At 40.2% G+C, this 18,286-nt stretch overlaps 1 protein-coding gene across 2 annotated transcripts in view; it reads left to right on the top strand.

The window, feature by feature from the left end:
* The window catches only part of LOC141228087 (X-linked retinitis pigmentosa GTPase regulator-like), a 127,367-nt gene that overhangs the window by 92,477 nt on the left and 16,604 nt on the right, over window positions 1–18,286 (top strand). For both annotated transcript variants that reach the window (XM_073667292.1, XM_073667291.1), the window contains 4 exons: window positions 431–555; window positions 12,378–12,548; window positions 16,051–16,225; window positions 16,677–16,780. In XM_073667292.1, coding sequence (XP_073523393.1) covers window positions 431–555; window positions 12,378–12,548; window positions 16,051–16,225; window positions 16,677–16,780 — 575 coding nt within the window. The remainder of the gene's footprint in view (window positions 1–430; window positions 556–12,377; window positions 12,549–16,050; window positions 16,226–16,676; window positions 16,781–18,286) is intronic.

Genomic DNA, 18,286 nt, shown 5'->3' with positions numbered 1-18,286 from the left:
CTAAGCATCTCTGGGAACTCCTTCAAGATTGTTGGAAGACCATTTCCGGTGACTACCTCTTGAAGATCATCAAGAGAATGCCAAGAGTGTGCAAAGCAGTCATCAAAGCAAAAGGTGGCTACTTTGAAGAACCTAGAATATAAGACATATTTTCAGTTGTTTCACACTTTTTTGTTAAGTATATAATTCCACATGTGTTAATTCATAGTTTTGATGCCTTCAATGTGAATGTACAATTTTCATAGTCAAGAAAATACAGAAAAATCTTTAAATGAGAAGGTGTGTCCAAACTTTTGGTCTGTACTGATATATATATATATATATATATATATATATATATATATATATATATATATATATGCTATAAGAATGTCTGTTATCATTGTCTTTTTACAAATTCTAACTTTGTTTTCTATGTTTTGTGCTGTAGACAAAGGCCTTCTTTATACCTTTGGTGATGGACGATATGGAAAACTTGGATTAGGAGAAGAGAATTTCACTAATCAGTTTTCTCCCACTCTTTGTAAGAACTTTTTACAGTTCACCATCCAGTCGGTAAGTAATCTTGTGTCTTGTAGACTGCTCACATAAGTGAGCAGTCTTCCCCAACTCCAGTCCTCAAGGCCCAGGTCATGTTTTCAGGATTTCCTTAGTATTGCACAGGTGATAATTCCATCTCCTGCACAGGCAATAATTCCATCGCCTGTGCAATACCAAGGAAATCCTGAAAACATGATCTATTGGTAAGCATTGAGGACTGGAGTTGGGGAACACTGTGTTATAGCACATGGCACTAAGGGGACAATTAAGTACAGTAAAAAAAAATTAAAAAAATATGAAAAAAAGAAGAAAATAAAACCTCAAACGTTCAAATCACCCCTCTTTTCCCCATTAAAAATAAAAAAATACACATATTTGGTATTGCTGTGTTCGTAGAAGTCCTAATCTATCAAAATTATAAAATAAATTAATCCAATCGGTAAACAATGTAACAAGAAAAGAAAATCAAAACTCCAGAATTAAGTTTTTTTGGCTGCCGCAACATTGGATATTTGCATAGTGTTATATATATTTTTCATTATCAATTGAAATATTTTTTTATGAATTACTATTCATGCACTAAGCACTTTTTTCCTTACATATCCACCTCTGTTAGTGTTGACACTGTCATATTGCAGAATGGAATTTATATATTAGGAACGTTTACCATATTTGTGGAAATCATCTTCCCCCTATTCTACTATTATATATATATTTTTTTTTTTTTTTTTTTTTTTTTTATTTGTTCTGTAACACTATATCAATTGCTGTATTTTGGAGCCATTTTTTAGATATACACTGCTCAAAAAAAATGAAGGGAACACTTAAACAACACAGTATATTCCAAGTCAATCACACTTCTGTGAAATCTACCTGTCCAGTTATGAAGCAAAACTGATTGTGAATCAATTTCTCCTGCTGTTGTGCAAATGGAACAGACAATGGGTAAAAATGATAGGCAATTAACAAGACACCCCCTATAAAGGAGTGCTTCTGCAGTTGCTAACCACAGACCACTTCTCTGTTGTCATCCCTTATGGCTGTTTTGGTCACTTTTGCATTTTGTCATTGCCTTTACCCCTAGAGGTACAGTAGCATGAGGCGATGTTTACAGTACAACCCACAGAAGTTACTCAGGTAGTGCAGCTCATCCAGGATGCCACATCAGTGCGAGCTGTAGCAAGAAGGGTAGCTGTGTCTGTCAGCAGTGTCTAGAGCATGGAGCAGATGCCAGGAGACTTGGAGGGGGTCATAGGAGGGCAACAACCGAGCAGCAGGACTGCTACCACCTCCTTTGTGCAAGGAGGAACAGGATGAGCAGTGATAGGGCACTGCAAAATGACCTCCAGCAGGCCACTAACATCCGTGTGTCTGCTCAAACTGTCAGAAACAAACTCCATGAGGATGGTATGAGGGCCCGATGTCCACAAGTGGGTGTTGCGCTTACAGCCCAACACTGTGCAGCACGATTGGCATTTGCCAGAGAACACAAAGATTGACAGATTCCACATTGATGCCCTGTGCTCTTCACGGATGAGAGCAGGTTCATACTGAGCACATGTGACAGACGTGGCAGAGTCTGGAGATGCCGTGGAAAATATTTTGCTGCCTGCAACATCCTCCAGCATAACCGGTTTGGCAGTGGGTCAGTAATGGTGTAGGGAGGCATTTCTTTGGAGGGCCGCACAGCCCTCCATGTGCTAGCCTCAGGTACCCTGACTGCCATTAACTACCGGGATAAGATCATCAGACCCACTGTGAGACCATATGCTGGTACGGTTGGCCCTGGGTTCCTCCTAATGCAGGACAATGCCAGACCTCATGTGGCTGGAGTGTGTCAGCAGTTCCTGCCAGATGAAGCCGTTGAAGCTATGGACTAGCCCCCCCGTTCCCCAGACCTAAATCCGATTGAGCACATCTAGGACATCATGTCTCGCTCCATCCACCAACGTCACGTTGCACCACAGACTGTCTAGGAGTTGACTGATGTTTTAATCCATGTCTGGGAGGAGATCCCACAGGAGACCATTTGCAACCTCATCAGGAGCATGCCCAGGCATTGTAGGGAGGTCATACAGGCATCATTTCCTTGTCTTGAGGCATTTCCGCTGAAGTTGGATCAGCCTGTATTTGATTTTCCACTTTGATTTTGAGTATCATTCCAAATCCAGACCTCCATGGGATATTAATTTTGATTTACATTGATCATTTTTATGTTTTGTTGTTTTCAATGCGTTCCACTATGTAATGAATAAAGACTTGCAACTGGAATATTTCATTCAGTGATATCTAGGATGTGGTACTTTAGTGTTCCCTTTATTTTTTTGAGCAGTGTATATTGAATCATTGGGTAAATGTAAGCATAACCACTCATTTCTTTATTGGTATTTATAAGACTGTCTCCACGTGCATGTTTTTAATGTTTATATATGTTAATAATAAGGTTATGTCTTTGAATTATTTATGGTATGTGTAGTCTTTCTTTATAGGTTTAATAATTGTATATTTGACAGTATGCATACTGTACACTGTGTGCAGAATTATTAGGCAAATGAGTATTTTGATCACATGATACTTTTTATACATGTTGTCCTACTCCAAGCTGCATAGGCTTCAGAGCCAACTACCAATTAAGTAAATCTGGTGATGTGCATCTCTGTAATGAGGAGGGGTGTTGACTAATGACATCAACACCCTATATAAGGTGTGCTTAATTATTAGGCAACTTCTGACCCATTTTGCCAAAGGAAAGGAAGACAGATTTGACGGGCTCTGAAAAGTCCAAAATTGTGAGATGTCTTGCAGAGGGATGCAGCAGTCTTGAAATTTCCAAACTTTTGAAGCGTGATCACTGAACAATCAAGCGTTTCATGGCAAATAGCCAACAGGGTCGCAAGAAGCGTGTTGGCCAAAAAGGGCGCAAAATATCTACCCACGAATTGAGGAAAATCAAGCGTGAAGCTGCCAAGATGCCATTCGCCACCAGTTTTGCCATATTTCAGAGCTGCAACGTTACTGGAGTATCAAAAAGCACAAGGTGTGCGATACTCAGGGACATGGCCAAGGTAAGGAAGGCTGAAAAACTACCACCTTTGAACAAGAAACATAAGATAAAACGTCAAGAATGGGCCAAGAAATATCTTAAGACTGATTTTTCTAAGGTTTTATGGACTGATGAAATGAGAGTGACTCTTGGATGGGCCAGATGGATGGGCCAGAGGCTGGATCAGTAAAGGGCAGAGAGCTCCACTCCGACTCAGACGCCAGCAAGGTGGAGGTGGGGTACTGGTATGGGCTGGTATCATCAAAGATTAACTTGTGGGACCTTTTCGGGTTGAGGATGGAGTGAAGCTCAACTCCCAGACCTACTGCCAGTTTCTGGAAGACAACTTCTTCAAGCAGTGGTACAGGAAGAAGTCGGTAATGTTCAAGAAAAACATGATTTTCATGCAGGACAATGCTCCATCACATGCATCCAACTACTCCACAGCGTGGCTGGCCAGTAAAGGTCTTTAAGAAGAAAAAGTAATGACATGGCCCCCTTGTTCACCTGATCTGAACCCCATAGAGAACCTGTGGTCCATCATAAAATGTGAGATCTACAGGGAGGGAAAACAGTACACCTCTCGGAACAGTGTCTGGGAGGCTGTGGTGGCTGCTGCACGCAATGTTGATCGAAAACAGATCAAGCAACTGACAGAATCTATGGATGGAAGGCTGTTGAGTGTCATCATAAAGAAAGGTGGCTATATTGATCACTAATTTTTTTGGGTTTTTGTTTTTGCATGTCAGAAATGTTTATTTATAAATTTTGTGCACTGATATTGGTTTACCTGGTGAAAATAAACAAGTGAGATGGGATTATATTTGGTTTTTATTAAGTTGCCTAATAATTCTGCACAGTAATAGTGACCTGCACAAACAGATATCCTCCTAAGATAGCCAAATCTAAAAAAAAGCCACTCCAACTTCCAAAAATATTAAGCTTGGATATTTATGAGTCTTTTGGGTTGATTGAGAACATAGTTGTTGATCAATAATAACAATAATCCTCTAAAATACAACTTGCCTAATAATTCTGCACACAGTGTATATACAACCAGTATACTTGGTTACCTTCGGGTCAGTGACTTTGGGCAAATTCTGTAGGTTTTTACATTCCTCCGAAATTAATAAATTATCTAGATGTACCCCAAAATGTTGTAAATAGACTTTTCAAAAAAAGAATCCCTCATACATACACATGAATGACTCTTGGTATGCAGCTACATAATATCACAGTGTCAGATTGAGATCCCAGGAGACGAGATCTTGGGAGCTGAGAGCTCAATCTGCCTCCGGCAGTGAAAACGATGGGAAGTTTTGGGACTCCGCCAACATTTTGTGAAAGCCTGGGGCCCGCTGCAGCCTCGCACCACTGAACACACCCTCCTCCCAGCCCAGAGCCCGCAGCATCTCCTCACTCCTGTTGCTGTCACTGTCAGCTTCCTGCAACAGCGACTCTGCTTCCTTGGACCCTGCTCCACCGCAGCCGCCCCACATTAAGCTAAATTTATTATAAGACGCACCCCCACCCCCAAATTTTGGATGAAAAAAGTGCGTCTTAAAATCCAAAAAAATACGGTATATATATTTTGCATTGTCAGAATTCAGCATTATATTGCTTCCATTTAGGAAATCTGAGTCTGAAGTGTTTATCAGTACAGTTACTTTCATACAGTCTCTCACTTATGTATTCGAGAACAGCAGATTAAACATTAGGCTTCCTCTGGATTGTATTTCTTGGTCGTTGTCCAGAGATAATCCATGCTGTGGATCCATCTGTGCACATAATTCCTAGATTCATATCTCTAGGGTATGTTATCATGTACTGAAACAGAGATCCGATTTTAATGTTTTTGTATAAAAAAATTTGTATTTTGCTATGAGGATTATCATTTTGTATGTTGAATTTAACTATTTGTTGTCAGCAGCTTGTGACAGTATATCTTGATTTGTTGTTTCTCTGTAGTTGCATTTTTCTGTCTGCCCTTTTAGTTTTGTGCGGTATGACCTGATTGCTCATATTAAACTATAAAGATTCAGCCATTAGAAAGCAGAATTTACATATACAGGTGCATCTCACTAAACTAGAATATCATCAAAAAGTTAATTTCTTTCAGTTCTTCAATACAAAAAATGAAACTCATACATTATATAGAGTCATTACAAACAGAGTGATCTATTTCAAGTGTTTATTTTTGTTAATGTTGATGATTATGGCTTATAGCCAATGAAAACACCTGCAAAGGCTTCCCATGCATTTAAAAAGGTCCCTTAGTCTGTTTCAGTAGGCTCCACAGTCATGGGGAAGACTGCTGACTTGACAGATGTCCAGAAGGCAGTCATTGACACCCTAAATAAATGCAAAGTAAATTTTGCATTTCATTTGGAAATCCAGGTCCCAGAGTCTGGAGGAAGAGTGGAGAGGCACACGATCCAAGCTGCTTGAGGTCTAGTGTGAAGTTTCCACAATCAGTGATGGTTTGGGGAGCCATGTCATCTGCTGGTGTAGGTCCACTGTTTTTTATCAAGACCAAAATCAGCGCAGCCATCTACCAGGAAATTTTAGAGCACTTCATGCTTTGCCAACGAGCTTTTTGGAGATGGAAATTTCATCCTCCAGCAGGACTTGGCACCTGTCCACACTGTCAAAGGTACCAATACCTGGTTTAATAACAACAGTATCACTGTGCTTGATTGGCCAGCAAACTCGCCTGACCTTAACCCCATAGAGAATCTATGAGGCATTGTCAAGAGGAAGATGAGAGACACCAAACCCAACAATGCAGATGAGCTGAAGGCTGCTATCAAAACAACCTGGGCTTCCATAGCACCTCAGCAGTGCCACAGGCTGATCGCCTCCATGCCACGCCGCATTGATGCAGTAATTGATGCAAAAGGAGCCCCGACCAAGTATTGAGGGCATTTACTGAACATACATTTCAACAGACCAACATTTCAGATTTTAAAAACATTTTACAAGCTGTTGTTATAAGGTATTCTAATTTAGTGAGATAATGACTTTTGTGTTTTTATTGGCTGTAAGCCATAATCCTCAACATTAACATAAATAAACACTTGAAATAGGTCACTCTGTTTGTAATGATTCTATATAATATATGAGCTTCACTTGCTGTATCGAATAACTGAAATAAATTAACTTTTTGATGATATTCTAATTTAGTGAGATGCACCTGTAGGTCATAATACTGTAGACTTTTGCTGGAACAGAATACAAACTCCGTTCCAGAGTTTCAAACAGAAGACCTGTGCATGCTTATTGGGGTTAAGGAGTAGTTAAGGAAGACTAGCCATCACATGATGAGTTTTTGAAGGTTTATGGCCACTTTTAAGTAACTTAGGGGCCAGTTTAGTAGCTCTGCAGTAAAAAAGCTCACATTTATTTTTACTGCTTAATATCTCATCGGATATTCATGTCAAGTCTTGTTTCTAAGTATTTCTTTGTTGCTGTACCAAGTCTCTTATTTTCCTGGATATATCTTAATTGGGTCTATAAGAACCAGTTATGGCACCCTCATTTTTTCTCCTTACTGTGTTCAGCATAAATGAGTGTACCCCAACATATTTGTTAGAAAAAAAAATTTAGTTTTGTTTCAGAATCAATATTTTCTATGGGATACTATACTACAAAATACTCCCACAAATATGGACCATTTATTGCCAACAAGATTTGTTATTTTATACACTGAACAAAGTAATTTACTTAACAAATTCATTGCAAAAGTGAGTGCACCCCAATGAAAGTCTTAGCAGCAAAGCTAAAGTTTAGACTACAAAATTCTAATTAATAAGAATTCAACCACAGGTAAGTCTTATTATATTCATTATACAGATATCCAGCAGACAGTTGACAATAAATGGGAACCTGTCACCAGAAGAAACGCTATTAACCTGCAGATATGGGGTTAATCTGCGGGTTAATAGCGTTACTAACCTGCCCGGTGCCTGCACATAGACGAATGCTACAGGGAGAAAATTAACTTTATTCTCCCCGGCAGCATTTTGTTTCAGTCACAGGGGCACCGCGAGAGAACACAGAGTGGTGGCTGTAGCTGCACCCCTAGCACTGACTGACCCCAATGCAGAGCCAGTGTTAGTCAGTGCGGTGGTGCGGTTACAGCTGCTGCTCTGAATACTCTGTATATAGAGCGGTGAGTGAACCCGTGCCTGCGCCACCCCCATGGTTGAAACCGAATGCTGCCAGGGAGAATAAAGTTCATTTTCTCCCCATAGCGTTCAGCTGCGTGCAGACCCTGGGCAGGTTAGTAACTCTATTAACCTCATATCTGCAGATTAATAGCGTTTTTTTTTTGGTGACAGGTTCCCTTTAACAAAGAAAACTCCTTCCCATTTCATGCTGTCAGCAATGGCACAACATGGAGTAGAAATGTAACAAGCCCTGAGAAAGAAAAACATTTCTTTACACAATAAAAATAAAGGCTACGAGAAAATGAGCAAAGCTTTACTTATCCATCAGAATACTGCAGCAAAATTATCAGAATCTCACAGAGACGTCCAGGCTGACCACAGAAGTTAACACCTAAACAGGAACGTCTTCTGATGAGAAGGGTTGAAAAAAAATCGACATGCAAATTCACTGCAGTTAGCTAAAGAGATAGAATGCCAAACTGGGGTGAGTGTTTCAAGTGACTCAATATAGCATGCACTTTAGAGGAATGGCATGCATGGGTGACAACCACGAAGAAAGCCTCTCCTAAAGTGCATGCTTAAAAAAGCTCACCTACAGTTTGCCAGGGCCCATGCTGAAAAATATGAAGACTGCTGGGACTCTATACTCTGAAGTAATTAGACCAAAATACATGTTTTCTGAACTGATGTCTTCAAAACTATATGGCGTTGCAATGGTGAGGAGTAGAGAAATCCATGGTGCCTACAGTGAAACATGGTGACAGTGTTCTTATGTGAGGCTACATGAGTGCTGCTGATGTCAAGGAGCTACAATTTCATTGATGGTATCATGCATTCACAGATGTACTGCTCTATATTGAAAGAGAAGATGCTACCATCACTCCGTGCCCTTGGTAGACGTGCACTTTTCCAACATGACAATGATTCAGAACACACATCTAAGACCACTATTGCATTTCTGGAGATGGACAGGGTGAAAGAGATTCTGTGGCCAAGTATGTCTCCTGATCTGAGCCCAATCGAACACCTATGGGAATTCTGAAGAGACAAGTTGAGTATCACTTTCCATCCAACATCCAGGCTCTAAAAGAGGTCGTTCTTGAAGAATGGGAAAGGATAGATGTTGCAATATATCGCCAACTTGTTCATTCCATGCCTAGAAACTTGGTATGGCTTTAAAGGCAATCTGTCACCATATTTGACCTATCTAAACTATTAATATGGGCATACAGGTTATAGAGTGCTGAAAAAAGTCCTCCCTGTATGCCTCATGTCAGATGTCTTGTTGTTGATAAATCATCTTTTATCACTTTATGTAAATTACCTCTTCCAGACTCTGGGGAGGACGTTACCTGGAAGATAACTGTCTCCAGAGCTTCTTTTACATGAAGGGTGCGTTACCAACATGATGTGTGATGGCCGCTCTCTGCTCTCCTGATCTCACTGCAGAGCTGTGTGTGCTTATACCTGACACATCTGCAGGCTCCTCTCAGCCTCCATCTCACTGGCAGACAGGGTTACAATATTGTTACAATACAGCAAAGCGCAGAGAGCTGCAAAAAATGTGTTTGCAAGAAGACAAGGTTCATTTCTCCTGTTCTGTGTTCGTTACTTGTCTCACACTGGTAACTCCCCCTTCATGTAAAATAATCTCTGGAGGCAGAGTTATCTTCTGGGCAGCATCCTCCCCAGATCCTGGAAGAGGTCATTTACATATAAGAAAAACGTGGATTTCTCTGGAATAAGACATTGGATTGCAGATATCAATGTATCATTTTATTCAGCTTTCTATGACCTGCATGTCCATATAGACGGCTTAGGTGGGTTGATCCTACTGACAGATTCCCTTTAAAAATCACGGAGGACATACAAAATACTAGATATAGCTGTATTTGATGTGGGGTGTATTCATTTTTGCCTCAACTAATTTGAGTAAAACTGAAGATTTTGTAATGAGTTATATTATTACAAGTCAGCTAGTGTGGCCACCAGTAGTCGTGATCACCAAACTCTCTCTGGTAAAGTAAATGTGTAAATGTATATTAGAAGCAATTAGCGGGACCTTAGGGCTATCAATATTAGGTCCACACTTGGGTACTGCCCTTGTCAGGGCAGGAGTCCTTGCATGGGGTATGACAGAGGATTCTAGGTTCTTCACAACTGCCTTTTCCCCTTCCTCCAGCTCTTTATTCTATGTGCTACATTTACTAAGGATACGGGTGAGATTTTCCGTTTTTTTTTTTTTATCAGCACTGTTGTTGTCCTGGGCACCTTATTGTTATTATCATTGATTGCTGAGTATTTATGTGTACTAGCATGTATTGTTTTTAAGGCTATGTGCCCACAATGCAGAAATGAAGCAGAAAATTTCTGCATCTCCCTGGCAGAAAAAACGCATGCAGATTGTGCATGCGTTTTTCCTGCAGAATACATGCGGATTCACATGCGTATCCACATGCGTTAACGCATGTGTTTCCGCATGCGGACTGACAAGCACTTTCCAAGCGATAGCATCACTTGGAAAGTGCTTGACAACTAGGTCACACTATATAAATCCATGCAAACGGCATGGATTTATATAGTGTGACCGTAAAAATAAAGCTATACTTACCCCCGATCCCCCGCCGCGTGTGCTGTCGCGCTCGTCCTGGCTTCTTCCGGGTTGCCGGCATCTCGCGAGACAGCCTGCGGTCACATGACCGCGACGTCATCTCAGGTCCTGGAAGGAGAAGCGCTGCAGGGGCCGCCGGACAGGTGAATATAAACTTTATTTTTTATTTTATTCTTTTTTTTTACAGGTACAATGGTACCCAGGTCTGGATGAGAGTCTCCTCTCCTCCAGAACTGGGTACCATCCACACATAGAGACGCATAAAATCCGCTTGTACAAATGTACAGACACGGATTCTATGCGTCTCAATGCAAGTCAATGGCGGAGCTTCCACTGCGCTTCCGCAAAATTAATGAACATGCTGCGGATTTATTTGCACTGCAGAAACGCTGCGGAAAAATCCGCAGCATGTGCATTGACATTGCGGAATGCCATTGGGGACCATGGGGTACGGATTACCATGCGTTTTTGACGCGTTTCCGCTGCGGAGATTCCGCAGCATAAACGCATGTAAAACGCATCGTGTGCACGCAGCCTAATACGTACACTTTTATATATTCACTTATGTGTTCTTGAGCATGGCTCTTTTTAGCCGTGTTTATTAAAGGTTATGTTTTATTGGTACAACCATTGTTTCTAATATAGAGTTATAATATTAACCTTACATTCATGTTATGGGTTTAAAAAATGTTCTATGAAACTCTAGTCTTGTAAAAAATTTTGGAAATTGTTTTTGCATTCCGTTAGATATTTATTAAAATCTTACTTTTCAAAGGTGGTGTACTCATTTATGCTGAGTACTGTATTAGTAGGCACAGTAACTGTTCCTGCCTCCCCACGGCAGCAGGTGCATCAGTGCTTCCCCACGGCAACAGGGGCATGAGTGCCTCCTCACGGCAGCAGGTGCAGCAGTTCCTCTTCTCTTCACGGCAGCAGTTCCTCTTCTCTTCACGGCAGCAGTGCCTCCTCATGGCAGCAGGTGCATCAGTGCCTCCCCACGGCAGCAGACGCATCAGTGCTTCCCACAATACCAGGCGCATCAATGCCTCTGTACAGTAGCAGTGTATTTTCCAGGCAGCAGGCACATCAGTGGCTCCCAACGGCGTAACAGTGCGTCCCTATGGCACCAGCGTCTGCACATGGCAGCAGGAGATACAACGTTTTAAAATAGATGAAATGTCCACCCCTGGACAAATTTTCAGCAGCTTCCTGAATCTAAGCAGTATGCAATGTACACACCTTTGGGATTCGTTACCCTCCACGGCAGCAGGCGTTACAGTGCCTCCCCGTGACTACATGCATTACAGTACCTCCCCACAGGACCAGCTGCAGCTGTGCCTCCGCACAACAGTAGGCTCAGCAGTGCTCCTTTATGGCAACACTGGCAAACATGGATATCTGGAATCCAATAATTCACCAGGGTGTGTAAATACCTAAGTGCCAAATACTATAAAGCTTTGTGATTGGCAGATATGTGGTGAACTGATTAAATGTAAAACTACTAGACATAACAACTCATGTATGTGTATTCCCATCGGTTGTTACTAATAGATATTTGTATATGGTTACAGAAATATGTGTTACGTCAATCTGTAGGAATTGTATTTAGTTGTAGTTCTTCATCTCTACATGTTTTGCAGAAAAATTAAATCAAGGAAGAAAACTTGTATTTTGTGCCAGAAACTGTTGGGCTACAGGTCCAGCCTCTAGTAGTAACAAATGGAAAGCTTTAGAATTACTGAGCAGGAATGGCAGCAGGCTCTAAATACTTGGCAAGAAGATGGCGATGATCTGTTTTCTAAGAAATATTGATGTAATCTTCCTTTGTATTGCTTACATTATACATAACTACTCTTTTTCAATGTCTGTAAATCATTGAGCCTGAACAAACTAACATTCACTAAGCATTTCCACGTGAATTGCTGTTATTGATCTACAGTATTTATTCTACACAAATTGTATTTTCTTTTACGTTCTTGCTTAATGTTACATTTTTTTGCCCCTTTTCCGTCAGGTGGCGTGCGGCGGCTGTCACATGCTTGTGTTTGCTGTACCTAGGCCTAAAGAATCTGAACTGGTCATCTCTGATGAGCTGAAAGAGAATTATCTAACGGTCAACGGCGATGGAGAAAGGTCTACAAGTCTCCAGAGGTCTCCATCCGCACGCATAAGACGGAGGGAGAAAGTATGTTGTATTCTTCGTTACTATTTCCTTTAAACTCTGTAAATCCAGTAGCATGATATCAAATGTGCTCTATATCCCGTCTCGAAATTGTAATATGTTAAAACAAATGGTAAAATCACAAGATCTAAAAATTGCTATGAAGATTTAACCCCTTCACAACCTTGCGATTTTCCATTTTTTCCTCCCCTTCTTCTTCTTCCCAGAGCCATAACTTTTTTTATTTTTATGTCAATATGGCCGTATGAGGGCTTGTTTTTTGTGGAACGAGTTGTACTTTTGAACGATACCATTGATTTTACCATTTTATCTGGAAAAGAGGAACAAAATTCCAAGTGCGGTGAAATTGCAAAAAAAGTGCAATTCCTCAATTGGTTTTTGGGTTTTTATTTACCATGTTAACTAAGCGCGAAAATTTACTTGACAGTATGATTCCCCAGGTCAATACGCACATACCAAACATGTATAGGTTTTTTTTTTTATTTAAGTGGTGAAAAAAAAATTGCTTTTGTAACTATTTTCCGAGACCCGTTGCGTCTCCATTATTCGTGATCTGAAGCCGGGTGAGAGCTTATTTTTTGCGCGCAGAGCTGATGTTTTTATTGATACCTTTTTGGGGTAGATACAATGTTTTGATCAGTAAAGCATACAGCAAATGGCTAAGATACATTAAGGAAAATCTTAAACAATATCTGTCTGGTATCTATAAGTGGGACCAAAAAGCACATGTTTTATGCATATAGAGATGTAGGATCATATAGCAAAAATGTGCGTACACAGAACTTAATATAAAATATATATTTTTATTAAATAAGCAATAAAAACAGGAGTAGAAACCATCTAAAATTGGTGGATGGGTAAATGTTGCAATAGGCCAAAAAATGGCACCAGAATATAGCCAAATTTGTCTAGAGTCTATATAACATGCACATCTTTGTATGGGAACAAAAGTACAGCAGAGACTAATCAAATGCTATTCATGTTGGTGTAGGCAACATTCACAAAAAGATTGTCATTGATTTATACACTGCAATACACAGAAGTCATGAGAGTGTTGTGGCAAAAGATAATCATCATGACCACACATGAGAAACAAGTAATAATATGTTATAAACTGTGTCCAAAGTCAAGTTGTAACCACCATTACCTGGCTAAAACAGAGGTGCCACATCCCCTACGCACTTTTCGTCTGACATGCCTTCTTCTAGGGGAAGTATGCAAAAGACCATCTAAACAAGTCTGATGCATTTTGGAAACAACTCCTGTGGAACTCTTAAAATAGAACTTTTTGGCCACAATGATCAAAATATGTGTGGAGAAAAAAGGACACCGAATTCAGGAAAAGAACATCTTGCCAACCATTAAGCATGAGGGTGGATCAATCATGCTTTGGGGTTGTGTTGCAGTTAATGACATGGGGAACATTTCACGGGTAGAGGGAAGAATGGATTCCATGAAATTTCAACAAATTCTTGATGTAAACATAACATCATTTGTGAAAAAGCTGAAGTTGAAAAGAGGATGGCTTCTACAAATGGATAATGATCCTAAACACATGTCAAAATCAACAATAGACCACCTCAAAAGGTGCAAGCTGAAGGTTTTACAATGGCCTTCACAGCCCCTTGATCTGAACATCATTGAAAATCTGTAGCTAGACCTCAAAATAGCAGTGCATGCAAGACGACCCAGGAATCTCACAGTACTAGAAGAATTTTACAAGGAAGAATGGATGAAAATCCCTCAAACAAGAATTGATAGACTATTGGCAGACTAGAAAAAGTATTTACAAGCTATAATACTTTCAAAAGGGGGTGCTACTAGGTACTAACCATGCAGGGTGCCCAAACTTTTGCATCGGCCCATTTTCCTTTTTGTAATTTTTAAAATCTAAAAGATGAAAATAATATATTTTTCTTGCCTAAAATACAAAGGCAATGTGCCTTCTTTCACTTTAGGCCTTTTAGAGATCATTTGATCTTCAACTTGCTTAACTGTTCACAATGACAGTAATTTTGACCAGTGGTGCCCAAACTTCTATATTCCATTGTATATGTCAAAGGTTGAGAAGGGGTTAATGTAAGGGTTAAATGTGTAAAATTGCAAATTGATTGTAAAAAACAGCAAGTTTGCAATTAGCTTGTTATTAAATATCCTCACCTTCCTCAAGAATCAAAGGATTTATATTTTTTTAGTTTACTACGTGTTCCTTAGTTTTCTATCCACTTCTGCAGTCTTATAGGCGATGGCTGATTTCTAAGTGAAGCTAGCGCAATGCTTACAAGCTCTGGATCTGGCCAGCTTCACTGCTACTGCTCTCCTTTGAAGCTGCAGAGACAGAAATGCCTTTGACTGTGGCATCTGGAAGCGGTGCGCACCACCCTTCATCAAGTAGAAAGCCAGGAGTCAGTGGCGTGGTGATCTCCTGAGCAGCAAAGAATAACCTTTTAGAGGGCTTTTCCAGAGAATAGTCATTTTGTAATATTGGATTTCTGTTACATTTTGGGTTTTAATTTGTTATAATTTTTAGGATCTCTGTTTGCAGAGTGAATAAGTGAATACGAACATTCAATCTATTCAATTGGAGGCTGAAAATGACTTTTAGAACTATTGTGCATGACCGCTTTACATTTTCTTGTCTCTATATCGGCCGCAAATCCTGGCCAAACGGCAGATTTCTCAATCCGAACGAACAGCCTTGTTGTCATATATGAAGCTGTTAGTTCAGGTTGAGAGATCCACAGGTGTGCTGGGATTTGCAGCTCTTATGGCAAGAATATTTGGCCGCTATGTAGTTGTGTGAATTAGCCTTTATTGGCTCAGATTTGCACATCGCTAGCCTTGTGAAAGTTTCAGAAAAACTTTCCTTCTTGTTTGTAATGTTAGCGATCCTTTAAAAGGAGTTTTCCAAGGAATAAAAATAATTTTTAATGGGCTCAGATTGCGTAAAAAAATAAAATAAGTAATGGCTACCTTCACTAATCCCCTGTAGATCCTGTTCAGGTGTTTATCTGGTTCCTGGTGGTCTCCACTCCCAGCACACCAGAATTGCCAACTTGGCCAGTCACTAGCTGAAGCACATTACCGCTATGGTCGGCATTTCTGCCCGTTTCTCATTTTACGAAACGGACCTTGAAGTAAAGATCAGCAGGGACCAGGTAAGTATCAGTATAGGTGGTTGCGGGGGATCTGTGATTTTGTATATTACTTTTTCTACTTCTCATGTAGTCTGAGCCCTTTAAATAAATCCCTCTAATTCAGTTGAGTTGTCTTCTACAAGTATGCACTGTCATGGTGAATAATACCCCACCATGGCCATTGGGAGCATGCAGCTCATTACTATTCATGTATTAACTGCAGAATCCTCCTTTTGGTAATCGGCAGTGCCATTTCAGTTTTTTAACAGCTGCTTAGAAGCTGAGGTTTGGTTTCAAGAATTGTGCTTCAATTAATTTTCTCTCATTGTAAGGAAAGTTTATGCGTAATTGGTTTCTCTTTCTTCAAGAAACATTCGCCTGAGCAGATAAGAGACTTGACTCGCACCCTGCCGCCATTAAATAGTAATTTACTGGAATCTTCACTGCCGGTTCCCAGCAGTACCGTTCCTCCAAATCTTCTTAAAGTAAGACAAGTCAGTAGTGAATCAAGTGCCCATGACTCTGCAGCAGCCTCTAAATCAGGTAAAAGAAGAATAATTGTAAAACAACATTCATAATGGTACCCAGCGTAATGAAAAATTATTCTTTAACCTGTCAGCTAGTAAAATAATAGACGGTAGAGAATATCAGCTGGCTTCATGGAAGCCTTCATAATACTATAGTATATACTTTATCGTTTCATAAATTTCATTACCTTATTTTTCTAGTAATTAGTGAAAGCTGCAGATTAAAATAAATTGAACTCAATGGCGATTAACATCTGATTTTACTGGGAGAAGGCACAGTCAGCCTGGTATTTCCCCTGGAGAAAAAATCTATAATTACATGACGACCATTCACATAAATGGGAAATAGTATTGGGACGTCATCGATGATATTCAGAGGTTGTTTTTTTGCTGCATGTGACAAAACGTTATTGTAAAATTTTGCCTTAGTTTTATACCTTTATTGATTTTGCATGCTTATTTTGCAGATGAAAAGAAAAGTCATGACATTGTGAAAAGCTTTTCTATGGATGATCAATCTGACCGCCTGAGCCAACAAAGTTTTGGGGGCACCACAGACATTTTAAACATGGTACGACTATTAAACACATTTTTTTCTGTTTTTACCCATATAAATCGGTGGTGGATGAAGACTATGAAGGCAAAAAACATAATGGTGTCCAAAGGTGGACATTTACTTGAAAATAAACTACTTAAAAATAATTACCGTATTTTGCCGTCTATAAGGCGCACCGGACCATAAGATGTACCCCAAATTTTGGGACGGAAAATAGGAAAAAAAAATGTAATAAAATGGTGGTGCATCTTACAGTCGCTTTTACCGTAGCTTACCTGGGGGGAGACTACGATGGAGCGGAGTCTGCAGGAGTGGGGCAATGCTGCGAGCCCCATCCTGGGAAGATGGGGTGTTCGGCAAGGCTGCGGTGGGCCCTGGGCTGTTGCAATTGTTTTCACGGCGGTGGACTTTGGGAAAATGGCCACCTAAGGTGGCATATGCGCAGGTTGAGTTATCGGGAGGCTATTTTCCCAGTGAAAACGATGGGGAGTGCGGGAACTCCGCCGGCATTTTCTGACAGCCCGGGGCCCGCAGCATCACCCCACTCCTTCCGCTGCCAGCTTCCTGCAGCAGCGACCCTACCTGCTGGGACCCCGCTACACCGCAGCCTACCCCCGGTTAGCTGCATTCAGATTATAAGACTCACCTCCATTTTCCCCCCAGATTTGGGGGGAAAAGGTGCATTTTATAATCCGAAAAATATGATACTTAAAAAAAATAAACTTTTTTTGTAATAGTTCCAATACATGTAAAATCAAAAAGAAGCAATTTTGCATATAGCAGATTTTTAATGAAGACTGTATTTTGTGTCTGCAGCTCCTACGCTGACATACATCTCCTCTTGGTAACAGGTTGCAGACAAACCCTGTATAATCTGATGCTGCAGTCATTCATGCACGCATACTTCTCTTGTCCTAACCAACCTATGGAATGTAGGTTAGACATAGGGGCAACAAATTAAAAAGGTGACACATTTTAAAAAAATAAAATAAAAGGAAAATGTGTAAAGTGGATTTTATGGTTGAGAAGGTGAAATGCGGGTTTAAAAGAAAAAAAAACATGACCAACAAGTACTGAATGAAATACAGTTCTGTGCAAAAGCTTCAGACAGGGTTGGATAAGATGCTGCAAAGTAATAATGCGTTCGAAAATAAAAGTGTTAAAAGTTAAAATTAATAAAAAATTATCAATTAACAAAATGCAAAGTGAAGGAAAACAATAGAAATCTAAATTAAATTAATATTTGTTGTGACCTCCCTTCAAAAGAGCAACAAGCATCAATTCTTCGGTATACACTTGCACACAGTTTTTGAAGGAACTCGGCAGGAGAGGATGTTCTAAATATCTTAGAAAACTAACCACAGACATTCTGGTGATGTAGTCTTGCGCTAATCCTCTTGTCTCTTCTTGTAATCCCAGACAGACTCAATGATGCTGATATCAAGGCTCTGTTGGGGCCGTGTCATCACTTCTAGAATTTTTCGTTCTTCTTTACGTTAAATCAAAGCAGGGACCCGGCCC

The sequence above is a fragment of the Phyllobates terribilis genome, unplaced genomic scaffold (genome assembly GCF_046119375.1).
Source record: "Phyllobates terribilis strain yellow unplaced genomic scaffold, ASM4611937v1 Scaffold_2__4_contigs__length_985480577, whole genome shotgun sequence".
Taxonomy (NCBI): Eukaryota; Metazoa; Chordata; class Amphibia; order Anura; family Dendrobatidae; genus Phyllobates; species Phyllobates terribilis.
This window is presented reverse-complemented; position numbering and strand designations above follow the sequence as displayed.